This window comes from Eumetopias jubatus, unplaced genomic scaffold (genome assembly GCF_037043125.1).
Source record: "Eumetopias jubatus isolate StellerSeaLion01/CBP00866 unplaced genomic scaffold, mEumJub1_p1.0 scaffold_6, whole genome shotgun sequence".
Lineage (NCBI taxonomy): Eukaryota > Metazoa > Chordata > Mammalia > Carnivora > Otariidae > Eumetopias > Eumetopias jubatus.
Window position 1 is genome coordinate 69,659,956 of NW_028274812.1, and position 17,763 is coordinate 69,677,718.

Genomic DNA, 17,763 nt, shown 5'->3' on the forward strand with positions numbered 1-17,763 from the left:
TGGCAAATAAATAAAAATCTTTAAAAAAAAAATACCTTTTTTCTAGTTATAAAATATTTTAACAGTATAGAAATGTATATGTACGTGTGTATATATGTGTGTGTGTATACAGTTGACCCTTGAACAACACCAGGTTTGAACTGCACAGGGTCACTTACACATGGATTTTTCTCAGGTAATATGTATTTTATATTGTATTGAAAAGTAAGGTAGAAGTTGCCAAATGCCTAGAAGCAAAGGGAGGGTAGAGGAAAGATGCAGGGAAGGCTGGAACAGCAGCTCTCTGACCTGATTCTGGCACTCCTCATCCCACTACCTGTGCAAAGCTAGGTTCATTGAGGTATTGAACTGAGACAGGTAAAAGGGACTGGCGGGGTGGGGGGTCTCACTGAAGTGGCAGGGCCTGTCATTGGCAGAGTTGGCAAAGGACCACAGAATGATGACTCTCCGAGGTGAGGAGTCTAGAAAAACACCAGGGGACAGGGTAAGTGCTAAGCAGGATTCTTGGTGGCAGAGGGGACGGGGGGGGGGGGGGGGGGGGGGGGGGGTTGTCCATGGTGCTGAAAGTCCGAGGCAGGCAGTTAATACCGCCGGGATAGTGGCCCCTGGCTCACTGCTTGCCAGCATTTCCTGTAAGCAGAAACTGTTAGAACCATACAGCAGGGGTCAGGTGGAGCAAGTGACCTGGAAAGGTGAGTAAAGGTACTCTCCCTTTCCTGGTTCTTTGCCTTTCTCTGGACTCTACATGGAAGGAGATTCTGCATTCTTGGGGAGGAGCAAGTAGCAGATACCACTCGAGGGTCCAACTTTGCTAACTTTGGGGATGAGAAAACCTGTCGTGTCTTGTTCTCCTGTACTGTACATAAGGTTTTGGGGAGTTAACCATTAAATATGTGGATTTTTTTATTGCGTGGGAGGGTTGGCACCCCAACCCCTTGTGTTCAAGGATCAACTTTGCATAGATAGAATTCTGTAGAAATAATCGCTCTTTGCTCTGTATCTTGTTTTACATATGTTTTGTATTAAATGTATATGTAAACAAACATAAGATCGCTTTCTTTGTTCACATAATAGGTCATGGAAACATGTCATTCCAGCTTATTCTTTTTAAGGCATTCCATTGTTCTAATGTGCTGGAATTTATTTAATTACTTACTTATTCATAAATGTCGAGATTTCTTGCCTTTATTTCTCCCCTTCCTATAACAAGCATACCTGCATCAACTACTGTTGTGTAAATCTTTGTCTATTTGTCCTAGCATTTCTGTGGATATGTTACAAGAACTGGAATTTAATCCTTGGTCAGAATGTCTGCACAGTTAAAGAAATTTATGGCTATTCTCAGAATGTCTAGGCAGGTGGTTTTGTTTTTTACCACCCCGCCCCACCCCGGCCAAGTTTTTAAAATTCCAGTTAGTTAACATACAGAGTAATATTAGTTTCGGGTGTAGAATTTAGTGATTCATCACTTACATACAACACCTGATGTTCATCACAAGTGCAGTCCTTAATACCCATCACCTGTTTAACCCATCCCCCCCCAACTTTCCCTCCAGTAACCATCAGTTTGTCCTCTATACTTGTCTGTTTCTTTTTTGCCTCTCTTTCCCCCTCCATGTTCATTTGTTTCTTAAATTCCACATATGAGTGAAATTATATAGTATTTGTCTTTCTCTGACTGACTTATTTCACTTAGCATAATACTCTCTAGTTCCATCGATGTCATTGGAAATGGCAAGATTTCATTCTTCTTTTATGGCTGAGTAATATTCCTGTGATACACACACACACACACACACACACCCCCTTCACATCTAATTTATCCATTTATCAGTCGATGGACATTTGGGCTCTTTACATAATTTGTCTATTGATAATGCTGCTATAAACATCAGGGTATGTTTACTTTTTTAAACATGCTAGGAGCTAGTAAAGGGGGAAGTCACAAAGTCCTGGATGATCACAGGAAGACTTAGGACTAGAGCACAATTTCACTTATTCTATCTATAAGAACCTGTTTCTTCATATCCTTGACACACTAGCTATTATCACCATTTTTAAGTATTGCCAATTATTCAGTTTTAAAAATCTCATTTGAATTTGTACTCCTGATTATTTTTTGGGGATTAAACATCTTTACACATATATATAATGTTTCCTTCTCTGCATTATTCAGTCGTTTATTGCTCATTTGGTAAAAAAACAAAATTTGAATTTCTCATCATTTTCTTATTGAAGATCTCTTTATTATGGATATTAAACTTTTACCCACCATATGGTTGGAAATATATTTCTACTGTTCTCTTGTCTCTCAAGTTTTATAATGTTTTCTTTTCAAATACTCTGGCCCCTTTCTGTTTTCTGGCTTTGGTGTCATGCTTTTAAAAAAAGTCTTTCTTTACTATCCCTGGAGTTAAAAACCATTTGCCCATATTTCCTTGCATATGTTTGTTTTTGTTTTATATTTAAATCATCAGTTACATCTGGATATCTTGTTTTGTGAGGTAGGTATACAAATATTTTATACAAACAGTATATCCAAAAGCAGTATAACAACACCATGTTTTATTAATTCATCCTTTCCACTCTCATTTGAAATGCCACCTTTGTCATACCTTATTCCCACAGATGTTCATGGCTTTGTTTTGGACTCTTCTCTTGCTGTATCAAAATTGATATTTTTAATTAAAAAAATTTTTTAAGCTCTATAGCCAACATGGGGTTCCAGCTCATGACTCTGAGGTCAAGAGTCGCATACTCTTCTGACTGAGCCCAGCCAGGCACCCCTCAAAATTGATTTCTTTCTTGTAACACGTTTCTCAAAGCCTTTAGTGATAAATCTTACGGATTCCCCAAGAGTTGCAGAGTATACAGTGTTTCCCATTTTATGTATTTAACCACCTAATCCTTCGCTGTGGACAGCTATTAGTGTGTCTCAGATGAATAGTCCAAGAAGCACAGGTTTGACAAACTTTGTCCCTGACTCTTTTCTTTTTTTTTAAGAGATTTTTTTTTATTAGAGAGAGAGAGTATGAGCAAGAGAGCACAAATAGGAGGAGAAGCAGACTCTCACTGAGCAGGGAGACTGACGTGGGGCTCGATCCCAGGAACCTGGGATCATGACCTGAACATAAGGCAGACACTTAACCAACTGCGCTACCCATGTGCCCCTTTGTCCCTGACTCTAACATTGATCTTCTTACTCTTTCCCCTGCTTCCCAAGTCTCTCCTTCCTGCAGTGTGCCCCTAGCTCTACTACAAGAATGGTCTTCCTGATGCCCCAGTGGGAGGGATTTTCTTGCAGTAGTAAAGCACCAATTGCTCCTCATTCTTTGAGAATGGAGTCTGTTTCTTTAAAGCCTAACACCTGACCCCAGTCTGCACTCTGGTTGAGGTTTACCTGGTCCTGGCAACCTGGACCTCCTTCTCTTACTTTCTTTCTTCCCTCTGAAGTGTTCAGTGCTGCTTGTTGAAATCCTTTTAGTTAATTTCTAAAAGATACATGACCTCTCTCCATCCATCAGGGCCCTGGCAGTCTCAGTAGAGCTGTATTCTCCAAGTGCTGCTTTGAAGTCTTGACCAACAGCTGCAGAGCAAGTCCCTGGGATGTGAGTGGCTTTCCCATCCTGTCCTCCTCACATGTCACCCTGGGAGAGTGGGTTGAGAGAGCCCTGCAGCTCCGAGACATCAGCCTGGTGCTTTGGACCAACATGGCTATGCCTTCAGTCGCAGAGTTCAGGTATTCTTACATGCCCCCCCCCCCCCCCCCCCGTAGACTGTAAAGGTCTGTCTTTCCTACAGAGCATGTAGCAGAAAACTCAGAACTTGTTTCTGTAGAAGCTAGTTTTGGTGGGTGAAGGCAAATATATTTTCTGGCTGGATCAGCAGGTTTTTAGCCCATGACAGGCTATTATGAGCTGGCCAGTGCCTCTGTCAATGTTCAGCTTATTGTGATAAAGAGAGTGGTGCTTGGAAAAGCATGTAAGATAACTTGAGAAGAGAAATTCACCTTTAGCTATTGGCAGCGCAGTCTGCCGTTTCATTTTCTGAGAGAATGATAATGTGAGAAAGGAATGCTGTTTGATGTAGTACAAGACCTTAAATGCTTCTTTATCTCTACAGATGCACGGATTCACAGCTCCAGGGGCTTGTGCTGTGCCGGCACCTGACAGGTTTGGCAGAGCTGCTTCCTGAGCCCCGGCGACAGGAGTACATGCAGAATTGCGAGCAGCTATTGCTCAGGGACAGCCAGGCCTTCCAGCATGTGGGCCAGACTCTTGGGGACATGGCCGGGCAGGAGGCCCTGCCCAAAGAGCTGCTATGCCTCTTGCTCACCTCCCTGCGCCACTTGTTTGGGGAAGGGGACAGTAAACGGGACCTTCCTGAGCCAGCCCGCCGTGGGAGCCTCTGGGTGAGCCTTGGCTTGCTCCAGATTCAGACATGGCTTCCACAGGCACGCTTTGACCCTGCAGTGAAGAGAGAATACAAGCTCAAGTATGCTAAGGAAGAGGTATGGAGGAGTGAGAGTTTGGAGCACGAGCTCCATCCCTCACTGGGTGGGTTTGCTTAGTATATTACTCCTTTTATTGCTTTTTGGATGCTCAGAGCCTCAGAGGGATGATTTTGCATAGGCTGCTCTGTGACATCCCAGGAGTATGGTCTAAAGACTGCATTTTCCTCTTTGAGAGTTCCTCTAAGTAAGCTTAGGTACTTGGAGGGGCCCTTCCTAAGCTTCTAATGCATTTGCCAATAGGCTGCAGTAGACAGAGGTCACAACAGTCAAACACCTGAGGCACTGCCAGAGAACTAGTGGTATCTCTCCTATCCATACTCCCTCTCCCTGAACTAAATTTTGAATATTTGGACTTGGATAATTTCTTTTAGATATGGTATGGTACTCCTCAGGTTCTAAAGTTTGGGTGTTTGTTATCTAAAATTCAAGAATCAAGTAAATTTAGATTAAGTGGCATCCCTTAATAGTTGAACTTCTAACCAAACTGAGGAACTGAATACATAAAGATAGTGATAATAATTTTCCTTCTTCAAAATATGGAACTAGTATATGAGTTGGTAAAGACTAAGCTGCTATAGCAGAGTCCTAGAAGTTCAGTGGTGTGAATAAGATAGTTTCTTTTACCTAATAGCTCTAAGGTGAGTGATCCAGGTTAATGGAGCAAAAACCCCTGCTCTTGGGTCATTCAAGAGCCCAGGTTCCTTCCATCCAGTTGCTCTACCCTTCCCCAGGGCATTGTCCTCCTGGACATGGTCATAGCTGGGCATGGCAGACCAGCTTCTTCCCTTTCTCTTAGTTACACCAGCTGCAGTGTGAGTGGAAGACCCGAAACCTCTCGTCCCAGCTACTGACTGGAACAGACCTGGAAAATGAAGTCATTATCCGTTACTCTCATCCTCACATCAGGTAACAGCAGAGTAATTGTGTTGTGCTGTTTTTTTGTTTTTGTTTTCTAAAGACATTTTGAGGTTGACCTTTGCAGTGTAATTGGAATGTTAGAAGTGATGATACATGTCTCTACATTAGCAATTAGATCCTAAAACCATGGTTATAGTCAGGAAAAATTAATACTCTGAAAGGAGGGGCAGGATTCACATAGGGCCAGGTGGGTTGAAACCAGAACTTATTTTCAACATGATAGAAGTTGGGTCTGATGACGTGCACTGTGTGGGTTTGTTGTCTTGGTAAATATTGTATAGTGTAATAGGTCTGCATTTCAGTCCAGTTCCTGTCCTTTGGCTTTAGACTTTAAGGAGATCACTTAATGCCTTTGAGCCTCAGAATCCATGTCTCTAAGAGGAGGATCATAGCAACTACCTAAGTGAATTGTGATTAGACTTTGACGAAATACGCATCTACATTGCTTACCACCATGTGTGGTGTGTGATAAATGATCTCTCTGTATTATTCATTTACATTATAATTGTCAGTATTTTCTTCATATCATTCCTCAGCAGCTGATATGCCTTCATTCTGTTTTCCTGAGCTAGACTTTTGCTGTTTTTGCTAGATTTGCTGTTTTTCACCTGACAATTTGCATATTGTGTTAATTTGCCTTTAGACTACTTCGCCAAAGAATTGATCATCTGGAGAACTTAATCTGCAGCCTGTCAAAGAAGCAGGCCTTTAGACCCCAGGTGCCTACCTACGAGTCACTGGTGCAGGAGATCCACCACTATGTCACCAGCATTGCCAAGGTCCCTGCTGTTCAGGATCTGCTCACACGGCTCCTGCAGGCACTCCACATGGATGGGCCTCGGTCTGCCCAGGTGGCCCAGACCCTTCTGAAGGAGGAAGCTTCCTGGCAGCAATCCCACCACCAGTTCAGGAAGCGGCTGGCCGAGGAGTATGCCCTGTATCCAGACTCTGTGGCCCCACTGCAAGCATCCATCCTGCAGTTGCAGCATGGCATGAGGCTGGTGGCATCTGAGGTCTACGCTTCATTCCAAGGCAGTGTGGTCTGTGCAGACAGGCTGGGCACCCTGGCCACATCCCTGTTGGCTTTTCCATCGGTGGGCCCCACCTTCCCCACTTACTATGCTCATGCAGATGCTTTATGCTCAGTGAAGTCAGAGGAGGTTCTTCGAGGCCTTGGAAAGTTGCTCCTCAAGCGCTCAGGAGGAAAGGAGCTGGAAGGCAAGGGCCAGAGACCTTGCCCCACCCGAGAGCAGCTGCTGATGAATGCCCTCCTTTACCTGCGCTCCCATGTGCTGTGCAAGGGAGAGCTGGACCAGAGGGCCCTGCAGCTCTTCAGACATGTATGCCAGGTAAGCCCATTTCTGGGGGTCCAGCCCTGGCCTCCTGCTGCAGGGAGCTGGGAGCACAAGAGGGGCATCTGCAGGACATAAGCAATACCCTGTGTAGAAAGAGCCATGTGGTTGGACAGTGGGATCTAGTATCTTCCTTTCCGTCTCCTATTCAACTGTCAGTTTTGGGGGTCTTTGTCCCTCAGTTTTTAAGAGATTAGAAAAAATCAGTGAAGTTAGCTCTTTATCTGTGATACACACTGCAAATATTTTCCCCTAGTTTGTTGTCTTTTGACTTTATTTATGGTGGTTTTTGCCAGGTAATAGTATCAACTTATTAAGAAAATCTGTTTTCCTCTTACCAATGAAAATAATTTGTTCTCAATTTATATAATTAAAAGAATAAATATAAACGAAACTTACTAGATTTTACCACTTAAATAAGCTGTAAAACTGTTAAAAGTGCGTCCCATTCTGGGTTTATTTGTATACGTGTATCTGTACATGTATGTCTATGACATTATAAATTTAAGTCATTTGTCCCAGTGGTTTATAAATTTTTGTTTTTTAGCTGTAGAACTCTTTTTAAAATAAAAGGCCTTATACTAGTTTCCCAATATGTAATAGATAAAAGATGTGCTTTAATTGAGGACAATTCTGTCACCTCCATGGTCTCTGAGACTGGTCTTTAAGTTGCTAGAGTTCTGCAAACCACCTTTAAAGTCCATTCTGTTTTATACTTTGCTTTAAAAAACTTAACAGCATTTAGTGATTATTTTCCTCCATAATTACGGTATTCTTTACCTGCATCATATTGAATGGCTGCCTAGTTTTCTATTATATATGGCTATGCTCTAAGACACTTAACTAATTTCTTATTGGACACTTACTTTTTTTTTCTTTAAAGATTTTATTTATTTATTTGTCAGGGAGAGAGAGAGAGCACAAGCAGGGGGAGTGGGAGAGGGAGAAGCAGGCTCCCCCCGCTGAGCAAGGAGCTCGATGCAGGACTCGATCCCAGGACTCTGGGATCATGACCTGAGCTGAAGGCAGATGTTTAACCAACTGAACCACCCAGGCGTCACATCATTGGACACTTAATATTTGTAGTCTTTTTACTACCTTGGAAAACATCACCACCACCATCACCATAAATAGTCTTATACCTAGGTCTTTGGGTACAAATTCTAGAAAGCAGAATTGCTGGAATGAAGATTAACCACTTAGGTTTTTAATACAGATTTCCTGAATGGTGGATACTCATTTCCTCAGTTCTTATCAGTACTGTTTATAGTTTTTGCCAACTTAAGGACTTAAAATCTTAGAGTTACTGGGGATGTAAGAAGTGTCTGATAAGGCATAGCCTAGTTTTGTCTGATTAGTGCCCTGCAACCACCCTGCCCCCAACCCATGTTTCCCTTTCCTGAACTTCTCGGCCAGCTGCTTGAGTTGTTAGCCAAGTGCAGTCTGAATCACAACCCCCACATTGCCTACCCAGAGCCTGTCCTTAGTACAAAACATCATTAACTCCTGACAGGAAGTTCCAGTGGCATTAACTCTACGATAGCAAGTTTCTACACCTGTGAAAAAGTAGCAGTACATCAAGGGGGAATTCAGAAAATGGGTTGCTGCAGGAATACAGTTTGAAAAGTTTATTTGCTCTCTATTACCTGGGATTTAGTTTCTTGGACGTTGACGTTTACTTGTTTTTGAACCATGGTACTTTTGTTATCATGAGAAATTAAGAGATAACAAGTTTTGCTTTGTTCATTTAAGCACCTCAGCAAAGACAAACAAGTTTCCTTCCAAATATGTAACTTTTCAGGAAATTATCAATGAGTGGGATGAACAGGAACGCATAGCCCAAGAGAAGGCCGAGCAGGAAAGCAGCCTTTACAGATACAGGAGCAGGAACTCCAGGACAGCCCTGAGTGAGGAGGAGGAGGAAGAACGGGAGTTCAGAAAGCAGTTCCCACATCATGAGAAGGTCGGGTGGTTGGTAACAGGGTTTGTTTGGGAATAATTTCCCTTGATACCACCTGTGTTACCTTTGACTGGTTTTGTAATCATCCTTTTTACTACCTCTTTATGTGAGTCACTACTTCATTTTCTTGATGTTCACGCTCCATCTTTGCCCCTTTCTTTTGACTTAGAACTGGATTTTGATTTTTAGAAGTTCAATTGCTCTAATGTTATTGACAGGATTTTGCAGATATTCTGGTAGAACCAACACTGGAAGAGAAGAAGGGAACTTCGGATGGGCAAGAAGAGGGAGCAGCCACAGACCCTGCCCTCCTGTCCCAGAGCTCCATGCAAGCTGTGATGCTGATTCACCAGCAGCTGTGCCTCAACTTTGCTCGGTCCCTCTGGTACCAACAGACTCTGCCGCCACATGAGACAAAGCATTACCTTGGCCTGTTTCTGTCCTGCTATCAAACTGGGGCATCTCTTGTGACACACTTCTACCCTCTGATGGGTATGACAGTTTACTTTTGTTATACTCTTGGGAAATGAAAATGAATAAATGTGATTGCTACTTCTGGAACAATTCAAATCATTACCTCCCTGTTTTTTGCTAAATTCCTTATGGAGGGAGTTTCCTTTGCTTAAGAGACTCAAGCTCCTTCAAAAAACTTGGTTTAGAAATCTGCAGTAGTGGGTTTTTATCATTTGAATACTTTGGGGTGAAGGGATTAAAAAAATAAGGATATGGACTTAGTTTAGATGGTTTTGTTCCTCAGTATTATTTCTAATTTGCCTCTAATAGCTTCGGTGCTTTTCAAATCACGTATTCCTGGGAGCAACCTGGGAACTCAGAAATTCTTACAGAATTTCATTTGATTCAGTTTCCTGTATGATCTCATGAATTATTCCTTGCTATTAGGAAGGAGGCTTTAAATTTCCTTTCTGCCTACCAAGACAGCCACAAAAGCCAGGAAACAATCCATCAAACCAAACTCTGTAGCTTCTCGATGACAGCCAAGTGTATGAGTTCCTCTGTATTTCTGAGAAGCTTGGCAGATTTGATGATATTCCTTTGATATTAGGGTCCTAGTTGTCTAGGCCCATGTTGCTTTGGGCGTGAATGGCATTGAAATCTCTTCATTAGTTCCAGTAGTTCATTATTGCTGAGCATGTTTTTGTCATCTTTGTTACCTGATAGCTCAGCCTACTGAGTTCACTGACTTTACTATGATGCTGTTAACTTCCTAGGAGCTGAGCTGAATGACCACCTCTTGGGCAGCCAACTCTTGGCCTGCACCCTCTCCCATAACACTCTCTTTAGTGAGGCAATCTCAGATCTGATGGTGAAGCCTGATGGGCCCTATGACTTCTACCAGCACCCCAATGTCCCAGAAGCAAGGCATTGTCAACCTGTGCTTCAAGGTTTCTCGGAGGCTGTTATTCAGCTGCTGCAGGATTGGCCAGAACACCCGGCCCTTGAACAGGTAGGGCAGCTGGTGAGGAGCGAGCCCTGAGGATACGGTCTCTGCCGTCTCCAGGAGGCATTCATGTGCACATTTCAATATATAAACAAAGGTTCACAGAACCCCACTTCAAGTGGGACACTACTCACTGTAGGATGGACATACCAGTTTGTACTGCTGTTGTATAAATGATGTCTGGGATTCTACTAATTTTATTTGTTGGTCAGAGTTTGCTGTCCACATGTTAAAATGCTGTTATATTGCTTCGTTTATTCAGATACCTATGTATATTAGCAAAGGCCTCGCTTTTTCAAGATTGGCAGTTTTAACTCAGACCTCACTTGTAGTCTTCAGCCAATTTTGTAATAATTCTTATAACAGAGAGTGGTTAAGAGAGATTATCTTGGGGCACCTGGCTGGCTCAGTCGGAAGAGCATGTGACTCTTCATCTCTAGGTTGTGAGTTCGAACCCCACGTTGGCTGTAGAGATTACTAAAAAAAAAATAATAATAATTATCTTCCCAAACTCTGTGTCTTTTCTAGAGTAATGCAGATAAAGTGTTTATCTTAGATCCACAGTCCTGGAAGTTTCCTCCATGGCTTTCACAGGTGCTTGTGTAGCAGGGACTTTGCATAAAACTTTCATCAGGTCGCTCTTCAGTACCCTGTGACTTTGGATGATTGATATTCCCACAGAGATACCTAGATCTTTTTCCTTTTTCTTTTTCTTTTCTTTTCTTAATTTAATTTTTGAATTAAATTTATTTTTTAATTTATTTTTTATTTTTTATTTTTTTAATTTATTTTCTGCAGCTGCTGGTTGTAATGGATAGAATTCGTAGTTTCCCACTTTCCAGTCCCATCTCAAAGTTCCTGAATGGCTTAGAGATCCTCCTGGCTAAGGCACAGGTGAGATAATTCTCTTCCTCGTTTTAGTTTGTAGTCAATTGAAAAAAAGATTGTCTTGTGGCAGAGTTATTATTAGAGGGACAGAAAGTTACAGTTTGGGTTGGAGAGAGGGATAAGCTTCCTTGGTTTTTCTGGCATGGGGTCAGATCATTACAGGTGAAGCCATTGCCTATGGGGCATGTGAGGGATTTGCCTCCCCTGTTCTCAAGGGTGGGGTGCAGCATCTGCTGGTACTGAGGGCTCCTTTGGCCCGGCTTCCTGGTGGGCTTTCAGCCTAGCCCCATGCCTGCACATGTCATCCCCCTCTGTCCTCTCACAGCCTCTGAAGTATCTGGTGCTTCTCTAATTATCACATTAGCGCTCTGCACTTTGGAGGGGGTCACATGTCTAACAATAGCAATTTAGACTCATCTCCCTAAATCCTTTGCTTTTTGCCTAAATTTGGCTCTGCTGAAGTCCTGTTAGGTGACCAGAAGCAACTTGAAGCTTGATACACTGGATGTAAACTCGTTGCTATTGGTAAATTGGCATAAAAGTTATTTAGGGGCCCATTGGTCTTCACCCAAGGACAAAAAGTCCAAGATATTCCTGAGGGCGCAAGGTGATTAAGGGATTGAATAATGGCCACAGTAAATTTTATCTTTGCTTTTTAGGATTGGGAGGAGAATGCGAGTCGAGCTCTATCTCTGCGGAAACATCTCGATTTAGTCAGTCAGATGATCATTCGTTGGCGTAAACTGGAACTGAAGTAAGTGTTAATCTGTCACTTCCCTTCCCCTCCCGAATTTATGCTATAGGGACATTTGATAGTTTGTTTCTGCAGAATTTATGTGGTAAGACTGAGAATGTGCTTTTCAGTTATTAATCACAGAATTAAAAGCAGGGCATTAAAATGACCTCTGTAGAGAGCAGACAACAGCATACCTTCCCAAGGCAGCAAACCAGATGTCTTCTCCATTTCCACTTGGGAGGAGAGAATAGTGAACGTTTAGCTTCTACTTCAGTGGTTTCAGATCTTTCAAATGGGTTTCTTCCTTAAATGCCTGCTTGGCCTCTTCTCTCATGTTTCAGCTGCTGGTCTCTGAGTTTGGATAATACCATGAAGCGCCATACTGAGAAATCCACCAAGCACTGGTTCTCCATCTACCAGATGCTTGAGAAGCACATGCAGGAACAAACAGAGGAGCAGGAAGGTAACACTGTCCATAAATTCCCTGCATAGTTAGAAGTTGCAGGCTAATTGTAGAGTGCTGCAGAGTGTGGGGTTTACCTCTTCCCATGTCTCCTGGCACCACTGCTTTTACATGGGGGTGCGCGTTAGACTTGGTGGTGTTCCTCAGAGTTATAAGTGACTTGTCCACATTCTAGAAAGCTGGTCGTAAGATGAGGTTTCCTTATTCTGTGTATCCAAGAGACTAGTCAAAATGAAGATTTCTCTTCTTAGGTACTAGTTGACATACTTGAGTTAAAAGTGTTTTCATTTCATGCTTAAAACAAACACCTTATAATTCAGTTTCATAATTTGCTGTGAGTGCATTTAACACATATCCTGAGTGCAGCTGTTTTTATAACAGCTTGGAATTTACCTGTGGTCCTTGCTTCAGAGTTTCACTTTGTGGTCTCTACTTGCCTGCCATCCCTCAATGTATCCCATAATAGATTACGTGCATGTTATGAATATGGAGTGATGGTTGCAGGTATATATGTTTTCTTCTTTGAATCTCTAAAGATGACAAACAGATGACCCTGATGTTGCTGGTCAGCACGTTACAAGCATTTATTGAAGGATCATCACTGGGAGAATTCCACGTACGACTTCAGATGTTACTGGTTTTCCATTGTCATGTCTTGTTAATGCCTCAAGTTGAAGGAAAGGGTAAGGAGGGAGGGGGGTGTGTGTGTGTATGTATTTTTTTTTTAATACTTTTACACTGCATTGTTTAAATGGGTTAGGCTTTGAATTCTCCATAAGATAGGTATCTTGTTGCATACCAGGTCTTTCTTATTTATTTATAGAAAGATTTTATTTATTTGAGAGAGAGAGTGTGTGGGGCGAGGTGGGGGGCAGAGACAGAGAATTGACTCTATACTGAGTACGGGGTGTTATGCGGGGCTCGATCCCACAACCAATGAGATCGTGACCTGAGCTGAAACCAAGTCAGACTCCTTAACTGACTGAGCCACCCAGGTGCCCCTGCATACCAGGTTTTAAATGAGACACTTTTAATCATGTTTTACTTTAAAGTGATACACATTAGATACAGAGAACAACATTAAAGTACAAACTGGTTATAAATGAAATCCTGACTAGTGGACTCTGCCTGAGGTAAGTTGCCAAATGCAGATCTTGGAAATCAGTGTGTTGAGGCTGTATATCTTTCTGTCTAGACAGTGTTAGATGTCCTGATAAGTTTTTGTTTGGTCCAGGCCATAATTAGATCCTTTGCTCTGGTGAGAGCTCTGCTCCGTATCAAGTAACTGCACATAAAACGCTGTCAATTACTGTCCCGGACCACACCTATTTGGATGAAATGAAACTAGGACTGTAGGTTGTATGTGAATGAGCAGTCAGGGTGAGCCTGTTAATAGGCCATCTTTTACAACAGGCTCAGTTTCTGCTTACTTTACAATAAGATTCCGAGAAAGGGTTTGAAATTGTGTTTAGTGGAACATGTGAGTACACCGTCTTTAAGAACAAAAGTGCGACAAAATCCAGTACAAGCTGAAATGAAAAAATGGGACAGTGTTGACGGCCTGCCTGCATCTCTGGGAACTGCTAGACATAGGCTCCCTGATGACCTGTGAAATGTTGTGCTGTAATCTCAGGGTCTCAAAGTACTGAGGAGGGAGCATCACTAAAACGTGGAGCCCACAGGTGCAGCAAGTAGCACATGCAGCAAATGTGGTGTTTTTGTTTTCTTTTCATTTCTTCCAGATTCACTTTGCAGTGTTCTGTGGAATCTGTACTATTATTACAAGCAATTCTTGGACCGGGTCCAAACCAAAATTGTAGAACTTCGTTCCCCCCTTGAAAAAGAACTTAAAGTAAGATGAGCAACTGTCATGACCACTCTTGGGAGAACAAAATCAGCAAATTCTTTTTAGTTCTGTTCTTTTATCCATTTAACTATGAGGCAGGGGGCTCTTGGGGAATGGAGGAGAGCATTGCAACTGCCAAGTAGGTTGGCAAGATTTACATTTTGTGGCATTGCCTCCATTACCGACCTGTCCAAGTGTGTGAGGGGTTAGTGGAGTGGCCCCTGTCAAAGGCTCCTCAAGAGGATTGCCACATAAGTCTGTTAGTGCTCCCTCCCCTGCTCTTGCCCAGGCTGATTTTCCACCTGAGGGGGGTGCCATTTAGTGCTGAGTGTCATCAAGATGCCTTGGGGGAAAGGAGGGCCCTGTCTTTTGATAACTCTCAGTGGTTGTGGAACCAGCAAATGGAATACATATCAGGTGACCTGTTGATTGTGGCAGCACTCTTTTTTCATTGCTTTGTGACAAATATGTGGTTCCTTTTTTAAACTCGTTTTACTTATTTACTGGTACACAGTCTGGTATTTGGGATGGAGTGGGCTCTGGTCTTTAGCAAACAGATGATTTAGAAAGAAACAGAATGACACCAGCTTTATAAAGCCATTCCTTGATCTTCATGTATCTTACAGGAATTTGTTAAAATATCCAAGTGGAATGATGTCAGCTTCTGGTCCATTAAACAATCTGTGGAAAAGACACACAGGTAATTCGTTTTTTAAAAAATTGGGGGTGACAGGGATACCTTGGTGGCTCAGTCAGTTCAATGTCCAACTCTTGTTCTCAGCTCAGATCTTGATCTCAGGGTCATGAGTTCAAGCCCTGCGTTGGTTCAAGGTCATGAGTTCAAGCCCCACTTAAAAGAAAAAATTGGGGGTGACCAAAGCTCAAAACTTCTGTATGGTAGGTAGCAAGACTACATTGTTAATGTGGCCTTAGTATTGCCTTGAACTTATTATGAAGCATTAGATTGTTTTGGTGTGGCTTTTTAGCAGCACCCTTACCACCCAAAGCAAAGTCTACATACAAAAGGAATTGGTGTGCTTTGAGACAAAGCAGGCTAAGCACTATAGAAAGGTTGAGTCTTCTGTCACCTCTAGCTGTTTTACCTTGAGCGAAGTGATCCCACCATTCCTGGCTTCAGTTTTTTTCTTCTAGAAAAGGGAAATGACAATACCTGCCCTACTTTTCCTTAAAAACAAACAGGATGGTTATGAGTATCTAAGGAGTCCAAGTATACAGAAGGTACAGGTTATTAAGTTATGTGTGTATGCATTATGCCATTTTTACATTTCCTCACTTTCCACCCATTTTTCCCTCCTCATCTGTCATTCTGTGGGGCCAGGACCCTCTTTAAATTCATGAAGAAATTTGAAGCTGTCCTGAGTGAACCTTGCCGGTCATCCTTGGTGGAGAGTGACAAGGAGGAACAGCCTGATTTTTTGTCACAGGCAGCAGCCACTAGTGAGGCATCCCCCATTCAGAGTCTGAACAAGGCACTGAGGGAGACCCTGTTGGCCCGGCCTGCAGCTGCACAGGTACACCTTGGGAGATAATTTTTGCTTCTTCCTGGGCCAGTCAGGGGAGATCTGTGCTTTCTCTATAAGGAGTGTCCCTAAACTAGGCAAGGGAATGCCTTTGAAATCTTACTCTTTGGACAAAGACAATATTTGTATTTATGCCTGACACTGCTGCATAATAAGGCAAAAAGCATCGGTCCTGTTGCTGAAAGTTTAATGTCACCTATGGGAAGTAAGCATTGTACTTACCTGTGAAGATTGCCATCTACCTGTGACAGAATACTCGAAGCATCAGTTGAGGAATACGCCACTGAAGCTGCCTTTGGGCTACCCCATGATGAAGCTGCTGCACAGGGAGCGAATGTGTGCAGTGATGTGTTGATTGTGGTGGTTGCTGAAGACCGTGCTATTATTTCTCTCATCATGGTCAATTCAAGCACCAATAGTTAAGAGTTGGCTTGCAAAATTCCAGAAAATGTAACAGTCATGGAGACCTTGGGTGAGCAGGTCTGTTACAGGATGTGTGTTCCCACATCATATCCTTAGATGTAAGGAGCTCTGGGATCATCAGGGAGCTACCCATGCTAGCCACAGGGAAGAATCCCTGAAACTCCTATGTTGTCATCAATAGCAAATCTAAATTTTTGATCAGTGTGACAGAAAACAGTGAGCTGATGAATATAATCAAAAGAAAATAAACTTGGCACCCCTATCTTATTTGTGCTCTGTCTCACAGGCTGTGATTCCAGAACAGTGTCAGGGTGCTCCTTTCCCCTCAGAAGGAGAGCTGCTGCGTCGCTTGCCGAAGCTCATGAAACGAATGAGGAAGATGTGCCTGACACTCATGAAGGAAAGCCGCCTGCCTCACCTAGTGGAGGGCCTCGATCACTTCACAGGTGGGTGCCAGCAGCTGGGGGAAAGGGTTGGGTTTGCTCTCTCAGTTTTCCCCAGTGCCCCAAGAGGGTGGGAATTGGTTACGTCCGCCCTTTTTTGATCTCTTGAATAGTGTTGAGCAGTTACGTGAATAAACAAATGGGCTAAAAACTAACAGAGCCCAGATGCAGGAGCCAGCTGAGACCACACAAGCTGTCTTAATTTTCATCTTGTCTTCCTCTCATGTAAACTAATGCTTTGTTATGCCATTTTCTACAATAGCCTTGTCTATGTCAGCTCTTGTTGGTTGGAGAGATGGATTTCCCAGAATCCGTAAACTATCCCTACCTCTCAAAATGTCTCCCTTGAGTTAAAGGAGAAGATTCATCCACAGTTTTCTTCTTGCTGTCTTCACTGTGGAGAGACCTAGCAGTTTCATCTCCCTGGCTGTCTTAGCACAGGGAAGCTGAGAGCCAAGATTTGCTCTGTAGTATAATAGCAATGGCTGGGGAAGGAATTCCAGAACTTCATAGATCGAGGTCTTGGCGGCCTTTACTACTGTCCCCACCCCTCTTCACCCCCAGTGAGTGTGGTATCAGAGTGAGACTGGTCCTTCTTCAGTGAGGCTACAGTCTGATCTCAGGGAGCTCTTTATTTTTAGAACTTGTTAGAATAATAGCCTAATAATATCCATTCTCAAGATGACCTTGCCCGCCTGAGCCTGATGATCAGGGTAAATAGAAGGTTCCGTGTGCATCTTCTGGAAAAGGTACCTACTCTGTGATGCAAAGAATTCTCTAACCTCCTGCAGTGTCCATATAATGGTATGGAGTACACTTGCTCTCTTCTGGAAGGCTAGACTGCCCGTGTTAGTTTGCTAGGGCTCCCTTAACAAGTATCACATATTGGGTGGCTTAAACAAGAGAAATTAATTTTCGCACAGTTCTGAGGTTAAACATACAAAATCCAAGTATTCACAGGTTTGGTTTCTTCTGAGGCCTCTCTCCTTGGCTGGTAGATGTCTGTTTTCCTTCTGTCTTTACATGGTCTCTCGTGTCCTACTCTTCATTAAGGACATCAGTCAGGTTGGATTAGGGCCCACCCACATGGCCTCATCTTACTTTAATTACCTCTTTAAAGGCCTTCTCTCCAAATACAGTCACATTCTGAGGCACTGGGGGTTAGGACTACTGTAACATGAATTTGGGGGGACACAGCCCATAACACTGCCTATGGCAGGC

General features: G+C 42.9%; 1 protein-coding gene across 1 annotated transcript in view; it reads left to right on the forward strand.

Annotated features, from left to right (window-relative positions):
• MDN1 (midasin AAA ATPase 1) overlaps positions 1-17,763 on the forward strand; it is a 157,813-nt gene that overhangs the window by 104,985 nt on the left and 35,065 nt on the right. The window contains exons 60-74 of the mRNA XM_028108025.2: positions 3,525-3,739; positions 4,123-4,510; positions 5,310-5,419; positions 6,075-6,780; positions 8,585-8,746; positions 8,962-9,235; positions 9,973-10,208; positions 11,001-11,096; positions 11,750-11,844; positions 12,168-12,289; positions 12,826-12,972; positions 14,032-14,141; positions 14,762-14,835; positions 15,475-15,667; positions 16,386-16,545. Coding sequence (XP_027963826.2) covers positions 3,525-3,739; positions 4,123-4,510; positions 5,310-5,419; positions 6,075-6,780; positions 8,585-8,746; positions 8,962-9,235; positions 9,973-10,208; positions 11,001-11,096; positions 11,750-11,844; positions 12,168-12,289; positions 12,826-12,972; positions 14,032-14,141; positions 14,762-14,835; positions 15,475-15,667; positions 16,386-16,545 — 3,088 coding nt within the window. The remainder of the gene's footprint in view (positions 1-3,524; positions 3,740-4,122; positions 4,511-5,309; positions 5,420-6,074; positions 6,781-8,584; positions 8,747-8,961; positions 9,236-9,972; positions 10,209-11,000; positions 11,097-11,749; positions 11,845-12,167; positions 12,290-12,825; positions 12,973-14,031; positions 14,142-14,761; positions 14,836-15,474; positions 15,668-16,385; positions 16,546-17,763) is intronic.